Consider the following 22,981-nt stretch of genomic DNA (forward strand, 5'->3'; position numbering starts at 1 on the left):
ATTGTCCTGTGTGTGTTTATATATGTGTGGGGGGGGGGGTTTACAAACTCGGACGGTTTGAGTCCCCGGGGCCAGCAGCAGCAGCAGCATCCAGTTTGCTGCTGCTGCTGCTGCTGCTGCTGTAGTGCCCTTGAGCAACCTGACCAAGACATCAAACCACTAACAGCCCCAGGGGTTATACTTCGACTGCTCATCCCAACGGAGAGAAGAGGGGAGAGAAAAGACAGTTTGCCCGAGGCTACCAATAACACATCATTCTTCCTCTTTATTCTGAACTTTGTGTTCCTCCTTTCTTTTGTTTGTGCCTCCTTCATTTCTCTCCATTCTTTTCCACTCTCCCTTTCTCTTTCCACCCCTTTTCTGTCCATTCGTTTGCTATCGTTCCTCCTCGCAGTGTTGAGGCTATATTTTTCCTCGATTCACCTTGAAAGAAAGCTCCCAGCCAGCTTGTCTCCCGCGTCGCATCAAAAACCCAGAGCCCCGACTGTACCACCTCCTCCTCCTCCTCCTTCCAGCCTGGGAGGGAGGAGTCTGTTTTCCTCCCCGCAGAACTCAGTGTATAACACACTGCAGCCAGCCACAATGTGTGTCAGAGGACTGTCTGTGCTCCCAAAGTAGATGACTGCAACAAATCTGGTGTCTGTATCACTGACTGCGAGATATACGAGGAAAAATTGGTTCGCGCACTATCATCACAAGTCAGGACGAGGTGAGCATCCTCTCATCTTCTAAAAACGGAAACGTGTTATTATTATTATTATTATTATTATTATTATTATTATTATTTCTCAGACATAAATATTGCCTCTTTTAGATTTAGTTGTTGCTATTGTTGCATTTTTTTGGTGTCACGGTCACATTTGGTGGAGTGTCTGCTGAGCGCTGACCCGGTGCGTCCTTTGGCACGAGTTTGTGCGCCACGGTCACATTTACGCACATTCTCCTGTGAGATTTGTGCGGTTTTGAAAAAGCTCACAGAGGAGCGAGTGTGGAATTCAGTGGGGCAGACTGTGTGTCTGTGTGTGGGCTTCGACTCCTGCTCCTGCTGCAGCACAGTTTTCAGGTGTGATACAGGGGACAGAGGGAACGGAGTGAGGGGAGAGACGCTGCCTCACCATGGACACTAAAAGTGCCTTTTGTTCCTTTTGCAGGTTTCACGATTTTGGGACAGAATGCCGACGATAAGTAAAAACTCCGATTTGGAGTTTGACTCATTACAACCGTGTTTCTTCCCGGACGAGGACGAATTCTACTTCTGTGGTCCCGACGCTGCGCCACCGGGGGAGGACATCTGGAAGAAATTCGAGTTGCTGCCCACTCCGCCCCTCTCCCCGAGCCGAGCCGCGCTACCGGGGGAGCCGGCGACTGGCGACCCGGAAGCAGACCCTTTGGGCTTCGGTTTAGGGGACCCCCTGGACTGGGCTTCCGAACTGCTGCTGCTGCCAGAGGATGATATCTGGGGGGCGTCCGACGATGGGGACCTGTTCGGCTCCGCTTTGGATACTAACCCCAACAGCATCATTATCCAGGACTGTATGTGGAGCGGCTTCTCCGCCAGGGAAAAGCTGGAGCGGGTGGTCACGGAGAAACTCGGAAAGGCTATTTCCACGGCCACGGCGAGCGGCAGGGGCGCGTGCGTCAAGGCGCCGGAGGTGGTCAGCAGCAGCAGCGGCTGCAGCAGCAGCAGCAGCTCGATGACAGAGTGCGTGGACCCCGCGGTTGTGTTCCCTTTCCCGGTGAACAGGAAGAACTGCAGCAGAGACTTACCCGGGACCGTAAACACGTCCACAGACCACGGGAGCGTATCCAGCGACTCCGGTAAGAATCTGCAGATGCGCTAAAAGCCTTTGTTTACCTTTTTTACGAGGAAATTCTAATGACAACATAAATATAGAAAAACTAATTATTGTTATTGTTATTGTTATTGTTTTTATTATTATTATTATTATTATTATTATTATTATTATTATTATTATTATTATTATTATTGTTGTTATTATTGTTATTATTATCCACTATACTATTTGGAGGGACTGGAGCTTGTTCATATGACTGGCTCAGAATCGGATTATACCTCTTCACATTCCCGCAATACACACAGACACACACGCACACACACGCACACACACACACACACACACACACACCCACGCACACAGTGGAGAAGTGACACAGTGAACGAGGTTTATGTAATCAGCGGGCTCTTCATCCGGCAGATGGCAGTAAAATGGGGAATTGTGAACCCGGTTGGCATCTGAGCCAAACAATAACGCGCCACACACGCACATGCGCACACACACATTTGCACTGACCTCACTTGGACCAGGTTGTAGTAGGGGAGGATGAAAAGGTGTTTTCAATAATGTGATGAGCTGATAAAGTGTCTGATGGCGCACTGTGCCGTGAAAGCTTTTCCTTACGCATGGATTCATGGACAATTTGCGCGCAGTGGGGGAGAACTTATTTGAGTCAGTAGGAGTAAAATTAGCTCTTTAGGTCAGACAAGAATAGAAACGCAGAGACTGACACGCTCGTATTTTACCATCATCTTCAGAGGGGAATAGTGTAGGAAGTGGTTATGTGTTTGGATTCGGAAACGAGAGCTGTCTGTCTGTGTGTGTGTGTGTGTGTGTGTGTGTGTGTGTGTGTGTGTGTGTGTGTTTGTGTGTTTAATCGCCCTAAGACTTCATCTCCCATCTATTACTGCCCATGAGTTCCCTAAACAAACACTCACGAGTCCTTATCAGCGTGTTTTCGCTGTGGCGCAGGAGTACAAAGGCCCCCAGCTTGGCACAGAGGGCAGACTCAGCCGGCCCCTGCCAAACACCTCCTCCACGGGGAAGAAAAGAGGACGGAGGAGGGCCCGGGCTGCTGCTTCTTTTTAGGAGGGGCGGGGAGAGAGAGAGGGGGGGGGGTGACAGCTTTGAACAAGCGCTCCCTCTCGACAGCTGTCTCCCTGGCGCCGCTCCAGCTCCGAGGCTTAAAAATGGGTGGTGATCCGATCGCCTGCCACCCCAACATCCCGCGCACAGCACCGCCCCATGTGCGCTTAGACGCGTCCTTCTGTGTTGTTGTGGAGTTTCTTTTGCGTTCTCATCGCGGAAACGCAGACTGTAAACGCTACAGTGTTTGTTTATCCCTGTGAATGAGCCATTGGAACAAGGGACCTCCATCACTTCAAAAAATTTGTAGTACAGTGCCAAGGGGGACACTTGAATTCTGCTGCTATAGAAAGACGACTTCAATTCCCACTTAGGCTGATGTTTTATCTCCCCGTGCAGAGATTTTATGCTCTTTCTTCTATTTATACTCCTCCCAACCCCAATAAATGAGCTGTTCCATTCAGAGAGCGAAATGCCAAACAGCCAAATCCCAGCCTCACATGTGGCAAAGCCGGCCACGCCCCCACATCCACCCAGCTGTGCCAGGCTTTGTTTTGATGGCAGCACCAGCCTGTGTGTGTGTGTATATGTACAGTTTGTGTTGAGACAGCATCCTGGTGCAGCGGCGTCTGAAGTGGGTTACTGTCAGCTGTAAAATGCCACACTCTTCAGATGCTCCTGAGCTGATAATGAGAACCATTATCACAAAGGCATTTTAACTGGGCCTCACACGCTCTGCCTCATGATGGGCCACTTCCTCTCATCCTCAAAGGAGCCGGGTTGGATGATAAGTCGCAGCTGCGCGGCAAAATTTCCGCACCGGTATTAAGATGGAGGAGCTCAGCTCGTCGTAAGATTCGATTTTCTAACTTCACCGCGGGTCAAAGTTAAGGTAAAGTCCCTGAATGCCTGAGCGACTATCGCACACAGTCAGCGTGACTGGAGCCACGCTGATAGACTGAATCGGCATCGGACTTAAAACTGTCTCGTCTCGCAGGAGAAGATTAGGAGAGATTTTGAAGGAGGGGGGAGAGAATGAAAGGCAGAAACCAGGCTGTCTGCTCAGCACCGAAACTGAACGTGTCAACGCCTGCAGAGTAGATGAGTTGAGTGACTGACACTAAGCATTAAGGGGTTTTGTGCTAATGCAAACAACGTTGAGCAACGTGTTCACTCCCACACACACTCTCTCTTGATCTCACTCCCATGTATACATACTCACACACATACCTGTCACCCGCTGGAACACATTGATGACATCGCGAGAATGCTTGTGTGTCAGAGCGATTAAGTCACTCACCTCCTGTTTTCTTTTCCCAGAAGACGAAGATGACGATGAAGCAGAGGAGGGAGAGGACGAGGACGAGGATGAGGACGAGGACGAGGAAGAGGAAGAGGACGAGGACGAGGACGAGGAGGAGGAAGAGGAGATTGATGTGGTCACAGTAGAGAAGAGGCGCTCCACAATCAACAAGGCATCACCCATGGCGACCGGCACCGTCACTATCTCTGTGCATCCCAAGTGTCAAGAAGCGAGAGGAGCTTCCTCAGGGTCCGGCGTCGTGAGCCGGTTCGTCAGCCGAGCCCCTCAAGAGCTGATCCTGAAGAGGAGCTCGGTCCACCAGCAGCAACACAACTACGCAGCCCCGTCACCGTACGCCTCAGACGACGATCCCACGCCACCTCCAAAGAAGCAAAAGTCATCAGACGCCCCTCGACCCACCAGAACCATCTCCTCATCCTCCTCGTCTTCCTCCATGTCCTGCGGCTCAGTCACCAGCTCATCGGGGGCACGCAGCAAGCGCAGCAACAGCGGGGACTGCAGCCCGCGTGGCAGCTCAGACTCAGAGGACAGCGAGCGCCGACGCAACCACAACATCCTGGAGCGCCAGCGCCGAAACGACCTGCGCTCCAGCTTCCTGACACTGCGCGACCACGTGCCGGAGCTGGCGCACAACGAGAAGGCGGCGAAGGTGCTGATCCTGAAGAAGGCCACAGAGTACGTGAGCTCGCTGGAGACGGAGGAGATGAAGCTCCAGCGGGAGAAGGACAGACTCCAGGCCCGCCGGCAGCAGCTGATGCGCAGGCTGGAGCAGGCAAGGACTCGCTAAAGGACAACCGATACAACACAGAAACACTCAATATACCCTGGACGACCCCCCTCTTGTCTCAACTCAGTCAGACACACACCCACACAGGCCTTTACACTTCAGCACAGACACACAGGCCTGCATATCTGTTGTATATGTGCACACACCAACACAATATCTCAGAGGATGTTTATCTTCAGATGCCGGCACACACCTGGAGGAAGAGGAGGGGGGGGGGGGTTGCTGGAGGGATGCTCGGACTTTCACTGCCGCCACTTTTTTTGCACATTTGTTGACATTAAGAATGTTTAGGGTTTACTTTTTTTCCAATCGATTCACATTGAGGAAAGATAGAAAGATTGAAAAAAAAAAAAAAGATGGAGGAAGGAGCGAGGACACACTTTTGTTTTATAGTCTTCCCTTCCTCTGGTTTTTATATCATTTCTATTTGTATCTTGTTTTTGGTTTTTTTTTTTGTACTCACTGTGACACCAGCCCGGAATCAGGTGATTCCCACGGGGACGGGTGTTCGAGGGCACTTTGCTTTGGAGAGTTTCACGTACAAGAAGCAGTGCACATTTACTTTGCCTTCACCACTGCAAAAACGAAAAAAAGACAAACAACTGAAGAGACTAACGACGACTGAGGCGTAATGGGTCACGTAAACAAAGCCACTACAGGTTCTCTCTCTCTCACTCCTCTCACACTGGTGCTCAAACCAAGTCAGTGGATGTATAACTGTGCACCTTGCTAGCCGACACTTTTGTATATAACAATAGTGTACAGACAAAAATACACTCAGATCTGCCTTGTTTTGTAATACATTTTGTCCTTGTTTTTTTTTTATACATGTCAGGAAGCTGCCAATAACTAGACTGGAAGTTTATATACCTTTAAAAAGTACTGTAAGGCCTCGATTTTTGAGAGTCATGAAACTTTGTAATATAACAATATATTGTTTTTTTTTTCCTCTTCTTTTTCTTTGTATTGTATCATATTACTAATTCTACACACCTTTATGCTTTTAGTGTGAACCTGATACATACTAAATTTGATACTTATATTTTCGTATGAAAATGAGTTCTCCGTAGATATCACTTTATCTCGTCTTTCCTTTTCTTCTTTCTCAAAGTAATTCTTTTGTACAGCAAATGTGTTCTATCCTCATGTACCTGGCCTTTTTCTTTCTTCCTCTTTTGTTTATATTTGTAACTATCGGGTGCATAGAACTGGGTAAACGGATATAAGATGTTTGTTTTTTTCATTTTTAAAATGTACATTTAGTGCTGCAACTCATAGCACTTTGAAATACCTCATTTTGAAAAATAAATAGACATCATAAAATCCTCATGGCTGCCTCTTTGTGGATCTTTTGTCATCACCTGAAAACTGCAAACGTCACCTGTCATAAAGTCCCTGCGTCTTTCTCAGATTCATTTTTTCCTGTTTGTTTTGATGCTTCCCAAAGACTCATCCTGACAAAGAAATAAAGAGAGTCTTTTGAATCCTCTCTGTCTCAGCACCCCGAGGCTACCTCCCCCTCGGTAGCCTCTCACACCCACCCACACACACACCCACACACACACCCACACACACACCTACACACACACTTCAAATGCACCGCAACACACACACACAAACTCCTCTCTCTATTTCCCTCTCGCACCAACATAGCTCTTCCTACCACATTGTTCAGGCCGTTGCCATGGAAACTGGAGCAGCTGCTGAGTGGCAGACACTGAGAGTGAGTCTTTTATTTGTCTGTTAGTAGTCTGTGTATTTCTGCCTGCATGTGTGTGTCTGTGAGTGTGCGTGCTCGTATGAATGCAAATGTCTGTATGTGTGTCTACCTTTTGTCCCGGTCTGTGTGTGGCCCGGGCGCCTGATATCTCCGGCGTTGTGCGCTGCCTGCCGTGATGCCAGGACAAGGCTGGATACTGTTTACCAACATCAGCCACATGGCCCTGGCCTCCTCCTCCTCCTCCTCCGCCTCCTCCTCCTCCTCCCCTCATCTAGACCTCCACCTCCCCTCTGTGACTCCAGTGCCGGGCCTTTGCCCAAATATGTGCCACTCAGGAGCCTGGCCAGCCGTTCTCTGGACACGGCTGAAAGAGAAATCTGTTGCCACGGTCTGAGTAGCCATTCAGCGCGGCAGTGTGTTCACAGAGGAGAGGGAGAAGAAGCTTGCCAGGAGGAGAATTAACAGGACGTAAAAATACACACTGTTTATGACTGCATGTAGCAGCATATGTCAGCTTGGATCTATTGTTTAGCACAAACCTTATATGTCTTAACAAGGAGAATAACACACTCCTTCGCTACGTTAGTGCCGTGCTCTTCACATTGAGTTGCTTAAGAGCCCCTTCATCCATAGGAGCGGGACCCAAATGATCCAGAGGTATGTGCACTATGTAAGAGACAGGGCTACATGAGGACCGAGGACTGTGTTTTGGAGTTGAGACAGACCAAGACTGAGCCTCTCGGTGGGGGAGTGTAACTGGTAGATTACATAACAGGGGTCTGGTAGGTCTGGTGTCTTTGTGTGCACTTATTGTGTATGTGTTTATGGGACAGGAGTAAGTCTTTGTGTATGTGTGTGTGTGTGTGCGTGTGTGTGCACGTGTTTTGTGCGTGTCCTCTCATGGGACTTCCCCTTACCATCTGCCTAATGGCTTATCCTGCCTGGTTATAGGATGAAAACAAGTTCAGGGACAATAACATCCGTCAGAAAAATGGGAGAGGGAGAAAAAAAAAAGAGAAAAAACAACATATGACAGCCAGCGGAGGCAGTTTGCTTCAGATGGTGAGATTAACTGTGACATTCAATATGAAATTCAACACTGTGCGCACATGTAGAGTATCGTTAAACACACACACACACACACACAATCGTAACAGTGTCCAGTGCCACATGTCCCGCCCACACTCCCTGTGTTAAACAAACATAAAACGGTTCACCTCTCAGCTGTACACACACTCACAAACGCTGCCTCACACGCTTCCCCCGACACACACTTGTTGTCTCGCTCTTCAGCTACAGCGGAGAAATCTACTTTCAGAAATACGGCTAATTGTTTCAGAGAGGAGCCGGCGTTCAGGGAGCTGCCACGTTAAACAGACATATGGTCCGGGCTTTTCCCTGATTATTATCCATTATCCCTCTGCCCACCGACTGTCCGGCTGGAGCTGCCCACACCCACACACACACACACACACACACACGCACACACGCCACAACCCTAATGGGCTTACACCCCACTGACGGCTGTGCATTAAAGCTACACAGCAGATAATACGGCATGTTTGTGTTTTGTTTTGTTTTCGGTTCCGAGCTCTTTATTGCCGCGCCGTCATTAATTGACAGCACTTGCCACAACATTCCCATTGTCCCGTCGGACACCGGATCTGCATTCAACGTGTTAACCTTCCCGTATGGAGGAAACAATGGCTGCTGTGTGTGTCCGGGCACAAGTGCGAGCGTGCCCTGTAATGTGCCCAACCTCTGCACAAAAGCATGCCCATCACCCATCCGCCACACTGGGCTCTGTTTGCCAAGAGCCCTGCTATCTGTTCGGGGGGCGGGGGGTGAGTGTGTGAGGGGGTGAGACCATCTGTTGTGGGGTCCGGCTTGGTCGCAGGTGCTCAGAGTTGGTGTGTTTTGGAGTAGTGGTAGGTAGAGAAGCCCGGCCAGTTACAAGGAGGGTATCAAGGGATATTGGGGCAGAAAATTTGCGTGTGTGTCTGTGTGTCTGTGTGTGTGTGTGTGTGTGTCTGTGTGTGTGGAGGATGAGGGACAGTTCCTAATATGTAGCCCTGACAAAGAGCTGTGCAGCTACAGTAATTGCAGAGCACATAGTGGACAGGGAGGCAGGAGAAGGGGGAGGGAGGGAGGGAGGGCAGGAGAAGGGGAGAGAAAGGGAGGCCTTAGTGTTTGATCAAAGTTTACCAAAGTCTGAGGAGATTTGCATACAGATGGTACTGTAGCACGGCCCCCGGAATACCTTTCCCTCTCTTTATTTCTCTTTCTCCGTCTCTCTTTCCCTCTCTCACACACACACACACACACACACACACACAAATGTAATAGGGTTTCATTGAAGAATCCATGAATAGCCTTTCAAGAGCGCGTTTGGAGCGAGAAACAGCCTTGGCTACACAACACAGCACAGAGAGAAAGAATGAAAAAGTTGTAAATGAAAAGAGAGAAAGAGAGAGAGATAAAAAAAAAATTGAGAGAAAGAGAGAGGGAGTGATTAAGATAGGGAGCAGAATGAGAGAGAGAGGGAGGAAACGAGAGAAAAGCCTCCGTGAAGCACTAATTATTAAAACTAATTCACCCAGTGCCGTTTACCCACTGATATGATAATATCTGCGCTGACATCCCTTCACCTCCTTCCCTCCTTCTCTCCTCTGGCACATCCTCGGCCCATCATGTCGTCGTCGTGTGGCCATTGATCACGCAAGCGCCGCCGCTCTTATGTAAGTTGCACGTTTCTCTGAAGCCATTGTTTCGAGGCCGTTAACCAGCAAGTGTCCTCGCAATGTGTCCGTCAGCGCCTGAGCTCCGACGCTACGCGACAACTAACAGTCGAAGCCACAAGTGAGACCGCAGCCAGCCCTGACTTGCTGTCAGCGGCCGCGACGGCAGGTTGAGAGTAGAGCGGTGCATTATGGGCTATTAGCCTCCAGGCTTCAACATCTGAATATCAACAGGAGCCTTAATCACGTGTTGCACAACTTAGGTTTGGAGACACTTGGCTGTCAGTAGGTAATTTATGTTGCACTTTCAACACACATACAAAGTGTTTTACAGACAGAGACAGGGATACAAATTGCTAAACCACAAAATATGCGGTTATTACATGAAAATCAGCGTTGAGTTGATTTAACGTCCCTGAAAAAAATTAATTTGTTCAACAAATGTACCCAGAGAGACACCAGATAGAGTAAAAGAGGGGGTAGATGGAGAAACATAATAGAATAAAATATAAAATCCATTCATCAACTTTACCACTTGTACTTTGCATGAGGGCTGGAGCCAATCCCAGGTGATATTGGGCGAGAGGAGGGGTACAGCCAGGACATCCTCCGCAGGATTCACCGCAAGGGAGTGGGCGTGTTGATGACGTTTCTAACACACGACAGACGTAAAAATGAAAAACAAAAAGAATACAGGATGAAAATCTCTATCTCAGGATGAAAAATCAATCTCTAGAAACTCCAGAAACCAAATTCTGCAAACATCCTGAGTCTGAAAACAGCTTTTGACAGTGATGGAAAAAAATAGCTTGTAACCCAGAGTGAACCTGTGACCTTCCAGCCACATGTCACTTCCAGCCGGCTGTAGACTAACTGCAGAATTTCAATGGGTACCCCCATCAGCTTTTCATCACTGCTATACAACAGCCCTGATGCATTATGGGTGGGCTACGAGAAGAAGCATGTGCTGTGGTTACTGTAAATACTGAGATTCACACTTTCAGCAGAGCTTATTAATGTAGCGGTCATGTAACGTAACAGAAACACAACTCAAAACACGCTTTAGGTTACAGTGATTACTCGTCTTTTAAAGCGTGCGTGTGTGTGTGTGAGGGAGTTTTGTGCGGGGTTGTGCGTACGCGTGTGCGCTCACTCCACTTCCCTTTGTGTATGTGTGTACTTACCCCATTGAGTGTGTGTGTTTATTTGGAGTAATCACCGGGGCGCTTCTGTGTTTGTACATTTGTACCAGGATTGATTCATGACTGCTCCTCCAGAGGAAACAGATAACAAATGGTTTTCTGGTCCAATAAACACTGTCTGCCTGTAAACCAAATTAGGCTAAACTAAACCATCCTCCGCGTGCACCTCCAGCTGAATGGATGACCGGCTGGGAAACTGTCCTGCACTGAGGGAAAGCTCAATGAGAGACGTATTGATTGAGGGTTGAATTGTGGAGTAATGGTGTCACCTCGGGCCAAAGCAGACCTTCCAGACTCCCCGGTGGTTTACGCCCACCAATCAATGGGGTTGTGTTTGCACGGGGCCACGTTCGACTGCTACATTTGTCACAACTCCACGCCTTCTTACTTTGGTACGTCACCAAAAGTTTTGCCTTTGAAAAAAGGAGGGAGTGCGCATTTGTCCATGTGTCCGAAGGTACCTCACGATTTCCATGCCCTCCCCCCCTCGTGATGTAACGGTTGATTAACTGCTCATTTTAGCGTCTGCAGTGCTGTGTTCGATCACTGGTGAGCTACGATGGGTCTGACCCTTGACCTTTAGGTCTGCAAGGAAGGGTGACAGTGATCGGTGGTGGAAAACGTGGGGGATAAAACCTGGTGGTGGCTGGCTGCAGTAAGTCCTGCATCCTCCATGTTAGTGGATGGGACATGGACCAAACTACAAAGTCAAGTCAAATAAATGTTCATGTTTCAAGCAAGTTTGGTTGTAATTAGTTATTTGATTCTATAAAAACGTGAGTTAAAGGTCATGATTGGTCGAGCGTGTGTATTGACGGGATGACTGAACAGGCTCTGACTCTAAAGATGGCGTCGTTTGTACCTGGGATATTTTACTTTCATGGATAGTGGGAGGAAGTGGAGATGGCGTCGTCCATTTTTATTTAAAGTCTATGGGATGAACCTAAAAAATGTTGTGTTTCAATTCAGAAAATGTCAGTTGCTCCATTTAAGATGGGAACTAAGAGTGTGTAGCTAGTTTGCTTTTGTTTAAGCTACTTTGTCGTCACTTCTTTTCAAAACAAAACATAAAGATGTGAAAGTTTTAACACTCTTCCACTCCACTCCAGCGCTGCAGTCAGTTCACTCACCCAGTGGCTCTCTCCGGCACCGCTGAAGCCTCATGATGACTGTGTACACTGCAAATCCCTCTTTGCATGCCCCTGGGAGGGTTTGCACAAGGCCTGGACTGGGGGTGAGAGCAGGATGTACTGAGGTATTGGAGGCGGTTGAGGCACATTTTGCCTGTTCAGCAGTGTCTGCCTCCACCACACCCCGACCAAGAAACGACTTTTAAAACGTGCATCTGTTTTCCATTCAGCTCTCTGCCATCGGACTGGGTGAGTCACGTTAGAAGCCGCTGATGAAACCACACCTACGACAACATGACAGTTACTATTAATATTAATGAGCTGACAACACAACTCACTCCACCATTCATTTCCCATTCTTTGTTCATATCTGTGAGATGGGAAGTCTGAGGGAAATCTTTGGGTTTATCTCTCCCACACAAACATTTCATACGTCTATGAATACTGATTCTGTATAATATTTTAATTCTTGATTAGATGGAGCCAGAGATGAATAACTTTTTAATTTTTTAATCGATCAATGACTTATTTTAAATAGCTGCTTCACATGCACTGAAGTTGGGACATGAAGTTGGGTGCGTCCGGAAAAAAAAGACCAGACCAAAAAGATCTTCCAGACATTCTCTAGAGTTAATGTCTTAAAAACTTATGAGTCTTATGAACCATGAACTGCAATCTTTTCACTCAAATTCATTCAACTCATGTCTCAGAATCTGTAAATCTGTAAAATTTTTAATAAGAGCGAACATCGAAAGGTTATCGACACTTGAGCGGTGACCTCACTCCTCGACAGTTATCTGTCGGTTTGATGGCGAGCTTGAGTGCGACAGGGCCCGAGGACGGGATGGGGGTGGGGGGGAGCAGAATCCTCAGCAGGCGCCTCACTGACACATGTGGGACAGAGCTCAGCGTAAATCGGGTTAATGAATCGTAGAGAGGGGGAAACTGCGGGGTTACTCGCCTTTTCAATATCCCCCCGTCATTATCAGTTGGGCCAGCGCTCATCTGCGCACCACTGGGAGAGACAGCGAGGTTAGTAGGTGGCATATCGGGACCTGTGAAAAGGATTTTCAACAATAGATCATAGATGTGCTCAAGACAAAGCGACTGCTACTGAAGTGTCATGGTCAATTTTTGGTGGAAATAAAAGATGCTTTCCGTTTCTTTTTTGTGAGCGTTCGTGTTCGTTTTCTTTTTTTTTTTATCTCGCCGTATGCAGTCTCTCTACCCGCCGCTGTATTTTCTGTATGAGTATTGTCTGGTGGCTCTTTGGTCCATGACCGGTCCATTACAGGCTTGTCTGCGCCGCTGTCACTTCTCGTTGATGGATCAGCGCGCTCCAGACAGAACCACCAGTCTCAATTTGAACAGCACCAGCCGGTTTCTGCTCTCAAACCCAACACAGATGCAAATCACTGCCTCTTATTAGATTGGTTTATGCCACGCTGCCGCACATCCACTCCCCTCCTCCCTGCGGTTGTTACCGTTGTTAAAGGCCGTGCGCTGACGAGATGACCCTGGCGAAACAAAGCTTTTAATTACTAAAGACAATTCGGCCAATCAGGATGACTGAGTGGCCCGAATCCAGTCCCTTCACGCACACAATTCACCTAAGAGGATGAAATATATTTGCATATTTAATTGGCTGCTTATGCCCATTTCTTGTGTTTGACAGCTGTATAGTCACACAACGGCATTGTGCGAATATGAGTCAGTGCACACTAATCAAATTAGGGGAAACCTTGGCCGGGGATTGAGTTAGCATTTTGGACATTCGTCAGCAAGCTCCCAGGATTACACACAAGGTTAATTACGTTAGAATTAAATTCAGAGGGACGACGGCTTCATCGCTTGTGAGGGTAAGGTAATAGTATTCACAAGCCACAGGCTGCGGCCCGCAGACCACGACGCTGTGGTAAGTCAGGCATGGCATTGATTACTTTAATTGGTGGACTGGGAGTGGAGAAGCATCATTGGATTCGATTTAACCCCCCCCCCCCAAACCAACGCACACACACACACTTCAGATACAATCCACCAGTGCATTGGTCATCATCAGACGTCTGAACTATCTGGGGCGTTCAACAACCATCTGGGATTTTGCATCAAACTGATTCTTTATTTTACTCCTCCTCCTCCTCCTCCTCCTCCTCCTGTTCACAGACGCTGCCAGCTTTTTTCAAGTGTCCTCCAATACGACCTTGTGGGGCATTGATGTAGACTTACAGTAAAGTCGGGATTTTTCAAGCTACTGGAGATGTTCTGATACCGATACCATAATCAGAAATGCCTCCGATAGAGACGAAAATGCCAGATTGGACATCCGCAAGTGCTCAAATCTATGTACCGATACGATACCACGTCTTTAAAGTATATTAACTCCATCCAGATAAAACTTCTAATTTATTTTCCCGGATATCACAACCTCCTTGTTATACTGCTACTGGCAAGTACTGTTTTCAGAGCGGCGCAGAAGCGATTCCTGGTCGTGTCGCGTTCGCCAGAGCTTGTCAAAATGTCAGCAATCACTTTTGAGAGGTGGCTCTACTTAAAAGGTCTTATTTTATATTCCTAGATTTATTTCTTTGTGTTCTTTTTCACTTATAACTGTCAAACTAGATAATAAAAGAAGTTCTTTGTTATTGTATTTGTTTTCCAAAGGGTTTAACATGAGCCAGGCCATACAACAATGAGAGCAATCTTCACTTCCATACTGGGTTAGTAGCATACTGCTGTTATAGAAGTTGTTTTGATTTTTTATTAATGCACTGGTATCAGATCGGTATCAGCCCAAAAGTCCAGGTATCGGAATCTGTGTCGTAAGCTACTCAGCAAAGAAAATCACCTTCTCACTGCCACATACAAGCACGTGTGAAAGTCCCGTCACAGCAGAAAGTGGCACAACAGAGGTGGTGCTGCAGACTCAAGAGGTAACAGAGAGGGCGGATGTGGTTCGTTCTCCGTCTCCCCCATTCTGAGTGCCGAAGTGTCCTTGGGCAAGATACTGAGCCTAAACTGCCTCTGTGCCGACAGTGTATGACTGATGTATGACAGAGAAAGTGCTGCAGATAGATGCACTGCAGGAATGTGTGTGTACTGTAAACAGGGAACATGCACGTGCTTGTCAGTCACAATCTGCGAGTGCGGTATAATGAAAATCATATCATATAAAATCGTGCCACAGATCTAATAAGCTCTGATAATTGGGCACACCCTGCTGTCAAAGGTCAGCGCTGTCAATACACCGTGCTGTTAGTCAACTCCACCATGTCATCACGTCCCCGCTCCATTCTTGGGTCGATTCAATTCGTCCCCCCACGAGCGGATGCAGGGGTGGATTTGTGCAAACTGATTTATTTCGCTGGGAAACTTCCCTGCCCTCCCTTTATGGATAATCCCGCCCCAACACTGCAGGACATATGCTGCACTGTCACACCGCGTTACAGGTAGAGCTGTCACCGGAAGCGGAGAAGGGCCCGGCAGTTGGAGCAGCTGCACCGATAAGACGTCGCCCACTCAAAATCCAGTTAGACAACAGGAGGATTTACTGCGGGAAATGTATTGAGCACATATTTCCTCTTTTGTTCCACTCACTCTGTCGTCTGAAACATTGCAAGTGATTAATTTGCGTCATCGGGATATTCCTGGCACGCCAGTCGCATTCTGCCTCTCTTTGTCCTTCCTCTCTCTTTCTCATGAGCGCACACACAGTTAAATAAGACACACACACACACACACACACACACACACACACACACACACACAGACACACACAGACACACAGAGCAATACGCTGACACATTCGAGTGAGTGAGCACCGGGCATGCCATTGATGCTCTGCTCTGGCTTCATCCATCACTGATAATGGCTGAGGACAGCTGTATGTTCAGTCCCTCCTCTCTCCATCATACCACAAGCTTGAGGCAAGCGGATGGAGGGGAGGAGGGGTGTATTTATTTATTTATCCTACCTTGCTTACTAATCAGCCCCACCCCGAGCCCATACCCCCAATCCTGTAACACTGTCCTGCAAACCTGTACACCCCCCGACCCCCCCCACCCCCCACTCCAGAAGATGGTCACCTGGGGCTGAGCCCAGATGGCCGTGCCCCGCGGCGGCCTGTGCATTGCCGCTATCGGACTCTGGATCTACACAAGGGCTAAACTAGGAATCAGTGATGCAAAGCCATGGGGTACACACACACACACACACACATATATATATATGCATACTCTCACTTTTGCAGGGTCTCACACACATGAGTACACACACATGCGCACACACACACACACACACACACACACACACACACACACACACACACACACACTAATAGGGATGCACTGTTTAGACTGGAGTTAATGAGGAGATAACAGCTGATGTGATTAGTTTCCACATGACTGGAGTGTGTCTGGCCCATCATCCTTTTTTTTTTCTACACACTGCGTTCAGTGTATATGAGAGGAAGTGGGTTTTCACAGACCTACTGTTCTTTAACTAGGTTAGATCACTGACAACAAACTGTAATGTAGTAATGGAGAGGAAGAGGAGACGTAATAGTCTTTAAAAGCCCCCTGGTGTAGTCTGGGAAGCGGCGCCTTGCACACGGGAACTCAGGGTGAGCTACAGACAGATTTGACTGGTTTGTATTTACAGTTCCCATTTTCAATAAATACACATGAAAAGTGGCTAAAAAGTATAAAATAAAAACTGGTCACAGTTTGGTTTATGGATCATTTAAGTGTTCAAGTTCTTATTTACTTTTCTTGCTCTGTTTTTAAAAAGTGCTATATATATATAAAGTTTATTATTATTATTATATCATTCTGAATAACAGGGACATTGCAGCTGTCATTGTTGCGGGTGAAGATTTTAGAAGTGAAATTGGGAACCTTCATTCACCACCATTGAATTGGGCTGAAGGCCAAGATCATGACTGGATCAGTTATTGTTTCATTGGTCAAATTATGTTTTTACCCAGTTTGAGTTTACAGATGTGTCCGGTGACAATGTTTAAGTGAGAGAGAGAGAGAGAGAGAGAGAGAGAGAGAGAGAGAGAGAGAGAGAGAGAGGGACTGACTGACCGAATGAATGAAAGAATGAATGTGGGGGTCAGTGATGATATTGTGGAAGTGGCTACAAACAAATCAGTGACGGTCACTGATGCTCGGTTTGTTGTGAAACTGCAGCGAATCAGAGACGTCAGCTGAGTAGATGATCCTTCATATGTGGCCCAGGATGCATTTTGAGTTCACACAGCGAAAAGAATGTGGACAACTGCGTCCCAGACCACCTCCGAATGTGGTCTGATTGGATGTCAGGACGCAGTGCGGACGCATTTGGGGATTTGATTGGGTGCGTTCAGACCTGAATTTAGCAGTGACCTTTGATTCACCATGAGCGAGTGGGCATGTTGATGATGTTTCTAACACGCGGCAGACGTAAAACTGAAAGAACCACAAAGAATACAGATATCTCAGGACACAAAAGCTGTATCATACAAGTAGGAGACACAGACAAAGATGTCAAGAGAGCTGTGCAGAGACACGTGATCTCCTCAGCAGAATTCATACGTTCTAGACCAAATTCTGCTGAAAACGGCTTAATTGAAATCAGTATTGGGGCAGTATTTTTTTTTTTACCGAATCTATTTGCATGTGTGGATAGGATGAAATGTTTTGGGCAATTCAAAAGCCTTTTTAAACTCATTGTGGAACACACGTGCCTCTATTTATCTTCTGTTAAGCTTCTGGCTGCCGGATGGTGATGAAATCTCAGCATCATATTTTGTCAGCGCAGAGCCGGAGCTGAGAACAACAATGAGCTTTATTTACATGACTCATTTTCCCATATTCTCGACTAATCTGTAATCCAAACAGCGCACTGGGGTCAGTTCCAGTAAATCTCCACAGATGGCAAGCTAATGTTATTCAATTAGCAGGTGATGGGGATAGGGTGGAACTCGATCCCCAACAAAACACCAGTCCAGCACACTCCCTGCTATAAAAGACACCTGTCAGAAACAAGAGCCTCCTTTACCCCGGCTGTTAAAGAAAAGCACTCTCCTTGTCTCATCATCATTTAAGTCTTAGGCACTTCAAAGCCGGGCCAGGTACAATAGCAGCGAGCGGGGCCGCCTTCAAAAGAACAGCACAAGTTATGGTGAGTTGGCCGCGGAGAAGAATGGGCCTGTAAATCATAATAGAGGGGAAAATATAAAAGACGAGGCAGAGAGACGCAGTTCACCTGTTCTCTGTAACACAATCACTTAACGATCCTCAGGGCGCATTGTAAGGGAGAGTGCTCCTGTAGCTCGCGCCCTCGCTTTGTGCCCCGCTGGAGCACGGAGATCATCTTCCCCCTCTCCGCAGACCCCCTGACCTTCCCTCTGTTCCACTTACACACACACACCCATCGAAATTACCCTTACTCCTCACAGATTAAGATCAATGTCATTCATCGCGTTTAGAGTATCAGCCTTTGATTTGGACCAGAGAAAGGGAAGGGAGGGCACGCGGGGCACCTGGGAGCTGTGTGAGGATGGAGCAGAAAAATAAAGTCCTCCATTAGATGTGGATGAAAGTGGCTTCTTTACTTTCCCCTTGAGCTTGTGCGCCCTTCATGTGAGGGGTGGCTGATGTTTGAAGTCACTGCAGGTTAACACAAGGACACGCGATTTGCATACGCACATATTTTTGATCTGGTGCAAGCGTTCCCCCACAAAGAGGCTGAGGTCAGATTCAAACGCGCTGAGCTCAGAGCAGGTGGGGGGGGGGGGGGGGGGGGGGGGGGGGGGGGGGGTGAAACAGACAAGGTTCAGATTGAAGACTTATTAACACGTTTTAAAAATACAACAATCTGCGTCCACACGAATGTTTTAGCTCTGGATCAGAAAATAATACCCGCTTATACTAAAAGACCTGAAAACAAACGTCACATGAGGACCAATGTAAACAGGAAGCAGATTGTTGACAAGTTACAGAAAATGAGAAACCATAACGGTGAAAAGTACGATTTCTTTTCTTCTACTGACGACGAGGTGGAGTCGAGACTAATCAACCAATCAGGAAGCGTCATCGTTTTCTACTACAACACAGCCCCAGAGTATCGTCTCTGGTCTAGTGTAGACGGCAGCTGTAAACTTCTAACATAAATGTTGCTGGGCGGATTGAACCGGAATATACTTCACGCAATCATCTCATTAAGACAATGTTTTTTGACGTACTTGGATCCACGCTCTGTGTTCTCCCTGCTCCGATCGAGCCCAACCCCCCATTACCTCTTCTGCTCTCAGCATTACCACAGGGATTCCTCTGTGTGTCTAGTCCCTGACCTCTGACCTGGCCCATAGGTAAGCTTAGCTTTTGGACAGCACTGACCCTTTTCTATAGATAGCTTCTTTTTTCATTGAAGTTCCAAATTATCTCAACTCTCCACTCTCTCTCTCTTTCTCTCTCTCTCTGCTCCTCTACCACCCCCCAACATCCCCACCCTTGGAGTCACCAGGGTATGCGATGGTCTAAATGCCCCCTATTGTCGGCAGAATGGACCTTTTGTCCGCACCCCCTGCATGTGCTGACTAAGGGACATCCAGTGAGCCCACTTTTGAGTCCACCCAGGGGTATGAGAGGGGTAGTTACAGAGGGTCAGCTAAGCCTTGCAATGACCACCCCCCCCCCCCCCTCCCCCCGCTCCCAGAGTGTTAGAGGAATTTCCTGATTCAATAACTTTTTAAAGAGCTGCCTCCCTCAGCCATTATATACCTCCAGTGGCAGACGCGCTCGTCTTGACACCTAGCAGATGGACAGAGTCGGGCAGAACACATCCCTGAAACATGCATCACACTAAAAGACCAAAATACAGAGGGACAGAGGATATTCTATGGTTGTGTGCATCACCAATTCATCAGTGAGTGAGACTGAATGAATCGATGATGCTGATGGTGAAGCCTTAATGCTCTGAGCAGTTCTGTCACCTCTTATTGCAGAATTCATGCATTCATAGTGTTTATGGGCCTCGATTAAACAATTTTTCATACTGTTTAGTTGTCCGACAGCAGAAAGAGAAAAATCTATATGAATAAGAACAACTAAATGATGAATTTGCTTTATTAAGTCTCCACAGAGAGCAGGAGGACAGGTGATGATGAAGCTGTTGTCAAAAACACTGCTTATGTTGATTTCGTGATTTCAGAAGACGTGCACGAATATGGATTAAATTAATGCAGAGTACAGAGAGAATTTCCATATCTAACGTTGAGCATAAATTATTCTTTAGTCTGCATGAAACCCTGAACAGAAAAGAGAAAGACGTGTGGCTAAATTTATTGAATTATTGAAGATACAGGATCAGCATGAATCTGTTTTTAAACATGCATTCTTTAAAATATATATATATATATATATATAAAAACACATTTTAAATATCATAGTTACACAATATGAAACACAATACATCAATAGAAAGACAGAGAAAAAATAAAAGACAAATGAGAGTGGTAGCATCTGGGATTATGACTTTATTGCCGTAATGAGGATCTGCACACACAGCAGTTTGTGGACCAATAATGAATCTCCCTCACATCCCTTTTTAATAGACTTCCATTAACGCGCTTTTATGAATGGTACTTTTAAACGATACCCAGCTCGCCGCATACATGAGAGCACACATTAGTGCTGAATAGTATTTACTGGCCATCCTTTAAACAAGCCCCTTTTAAAATCTAATCCACTAATGTATCCGAATCTCACGGCTGTCCCGGGCCATATATCTTTAATTGTATGTCAGCCCACTTTAACAAGAGTCAGACGCCCGCTAAAGACTCCTCTACATCAAAAAGCTGCCGCCCAGCACCTAATATCCTCCTGCCATCACAATGCTGCTGTTTCACCACCCATGTTCATAAAACGCACTCCTCTCCTCTCCTCCTCCCCTCGACCCCCTTCCTTTCACTTTGATTGGGCTAATTGTGTTTCCTGCTGAAACGCAGTAAACTTAAGGGACGGTAGGAAGTGCATATGCACGTAGCCCGGAGCGAGCATACAAAGTCAAATTCACACTGTAGGCGGCTTTTCCTAACAAGAGGCCATTAGAGACAATGGGCCGGCTCGTTCACTTGCTGAGGGCCCAATTTACATGGCTGTGACAGGTACTAAAGCCTCTTCAGCCCTTTGGAGTATGGACTCTTCTCCCGGCGACTCTGCCTCAGTCATGTGTTGGAAAGAGCTCATTATCCCTCGGTGGTTTAGTACACAAACATCGATCCGACCATGTATTCTCCATGCGTGTAGAAGAAGAAGAAACCGGCTCTGTGAGTGACTCTGACCTCTGACCTGCCATTAGAGGAATTGTCAGATAAAAGCAAGTTTTTTTTAAACATTGAGAAACAGATAGGGGCGCTCGATCATGTTTCAGTAATGCATGGTTGGACTCTTACACAAGTGTGAAAAAGGTTTTTGATTGTTGCGATACAATATCTGGCCCAGCTGGATCTGACAACTCATCGGTTTTCACCCGGAGAGCCGTCACGAAACCGCACTGTGGTCGCCCTTTGTTATCGCAGCCTGTCACTCGCTCACTCTTCATCCTTCTCGTTCTCTTTGTCAATCTGGGGGAGCTCCTGTTGACCCGAGGGCCTCTGCGGTGGGAGCGGGCCACGTTGGACCACTTCAGAGCCCATCCCGAAACCACACCGAGTTTCCTGTGCCATCGAGGGGCGTCTTTCTGCCTCTCGACTCTCCCCGTCTCTCTTTATCTGAAACCCGATCGCTCTCTGCGCTGGTGACCTGGTCCGTGTGTGTTGTGGCCTTGGCAGAGGCAGACAGTGTCTTAGTGAATAGGAGGGAAGTCATATGTTAGCAGTTTGAACCTACAGCCCCAATTAGAGGCAGCTGTTGCTGTGCTATCGCACCACAGCGGTGGGGGGGGGGGAGGCTGAATTTATGGTCTGCGTCTCCGCGGCGACCCCTGTTTGATGTGCAGATAATTAGGAAGTGAATGACTTCCTGTGGGTTGCTGCTGGAAGGCCCAGCTCCATACAATAATAAAAAACAGAGAGAAAGCAAGAACAAGGAGAAGAACAGCTGAAGTAGATGCACATTGAAGCGGTAGCCGGGTCAGGTGATGTGCCAACAGGAGCTGGAGGTCGTCTGATCTTTTATGGGTGGTGCCACCGCGCAGCCATTCCCCCCCCCCCATCATAAAAAGATGTGCACGTTCTGACACATGACTTTGCATGTTGACGCACTTGACCCCTTGGCTTTGAGGAGCCCGAAATTCAGTCACATTCAAAGACCGAATCAGTCAACGCGCCGCAGGAATCAGCTCGGAGCTGCTCTGCGTTCCACATACCATCCCTCCACTCGCACACCAACACGCCTGTGCAGGTTTGCAGCTCAGAACATATACAAACTCCCGAATGCTAGAAGAAACAGAATACATCAAAGCACTGAGTGCATGTCCTCGTAAAGAAAGATCCACTAACATGCGCCCGGACTTGTCATTTCAAACATCTTGAATAATCTTCTGTCAAATACAAACCATACAGGTTTCTGTTCAGAGTCCCTTTAAAGCTTCTCTCCTACGCTTGATTCAAATACTGTCTGCTTGTTCCATAGCAACCCTTTGTTTTTCCTACTTGCTTCCATCGCCACCTTCCAAGTCATCTCAACTTTGACCCCCCTCGGCCACAAGTCACGACCCTCGCTCGTTGTCCTCACGATTTCCCCGAAGAGGATCAGAATCCAGAAATGCAATCTGGAAGAAAAAAATAACGGCCTCTTGAATAAAATTAAATAGTAATTGATTTGCGAGATTCCTCACAGTCAAGTGTTAAGTCAGTCAATAAAACTTTCTAACAGACTCGGCTGGTCACTGTATGAGCAACAATGGGCCCAGATTGTGATGCTCGGCCTCCTTTGTCTCTCTGCAGCTTCTCTGGTGAATGAAGCACAATGGGAAGGAATGCATTGGTTTCTGCTTCAGCGCTGAACCTCATCAGGATGATAACAATGTGCCTTAGAGGACGGTGAGAGTCTTTAAGTATCCTTGCATTGCATCAGATTAGCTGGTTAACCATCTTCCCCCCCTGCGGCCGCCCATTCATGTGCGATACGAGGCCCGAAACAACAACAACAACACACACACACACACACACAAAAGCTCCATCGCATCCGTCATGTGCTCATACATTCACCCAC

General features: G+C 47.3%; 1 protein-coding gene across 1 annotated transcript; it reads left to right on the forward strand.

Moving 5' to 3' along the window:
• The first annotated feature begins 553 nt into the window (after positions 1 to 553).
• Positions 554 to 6,322, forward strand: mycn (MYCN proto-oncogene, bHLH transcription factor). The gene is made up of 3 exons (XM_034580164.1): positions 554 to 709; positions 1,152 to 1,818; positions 4,203 to 6,322. The coding sequence occupies exons 2-3, from the start codon at positions 1,173 to 1,175 to the stop codon at positions 4,991 to 4,993; spliced, it is 1,437 nt and encodes a 478-aa protein (XP_034436055.1). The 5' UTR covers positions 554 to 709; positions 1,152 to 1,172; the 3' UTR covers positions 4,994 to 6,322.
• Positions 6,323 to 22,981: the final 16,659 nt, after the last annotated feature.

The sequence above is a fragment of the Hippoglossus hippoglossus genome, chromosome 24 (genome assembly GCF_009819705.1).
Source record: "Hippoglossus hippoglossus isolate fHipHip1 chromosome 24, fHipHip1.pri, whole genome shotgun sequence".
NCBI classification, from domain to species: domain Eukaryota; kingdom Metazoa; phylum Chordata; class Actinopteri; order Pleuronectiformes; family Pleuronectidae; genus Hippoglossus; species Hippoglossus hippoglossus.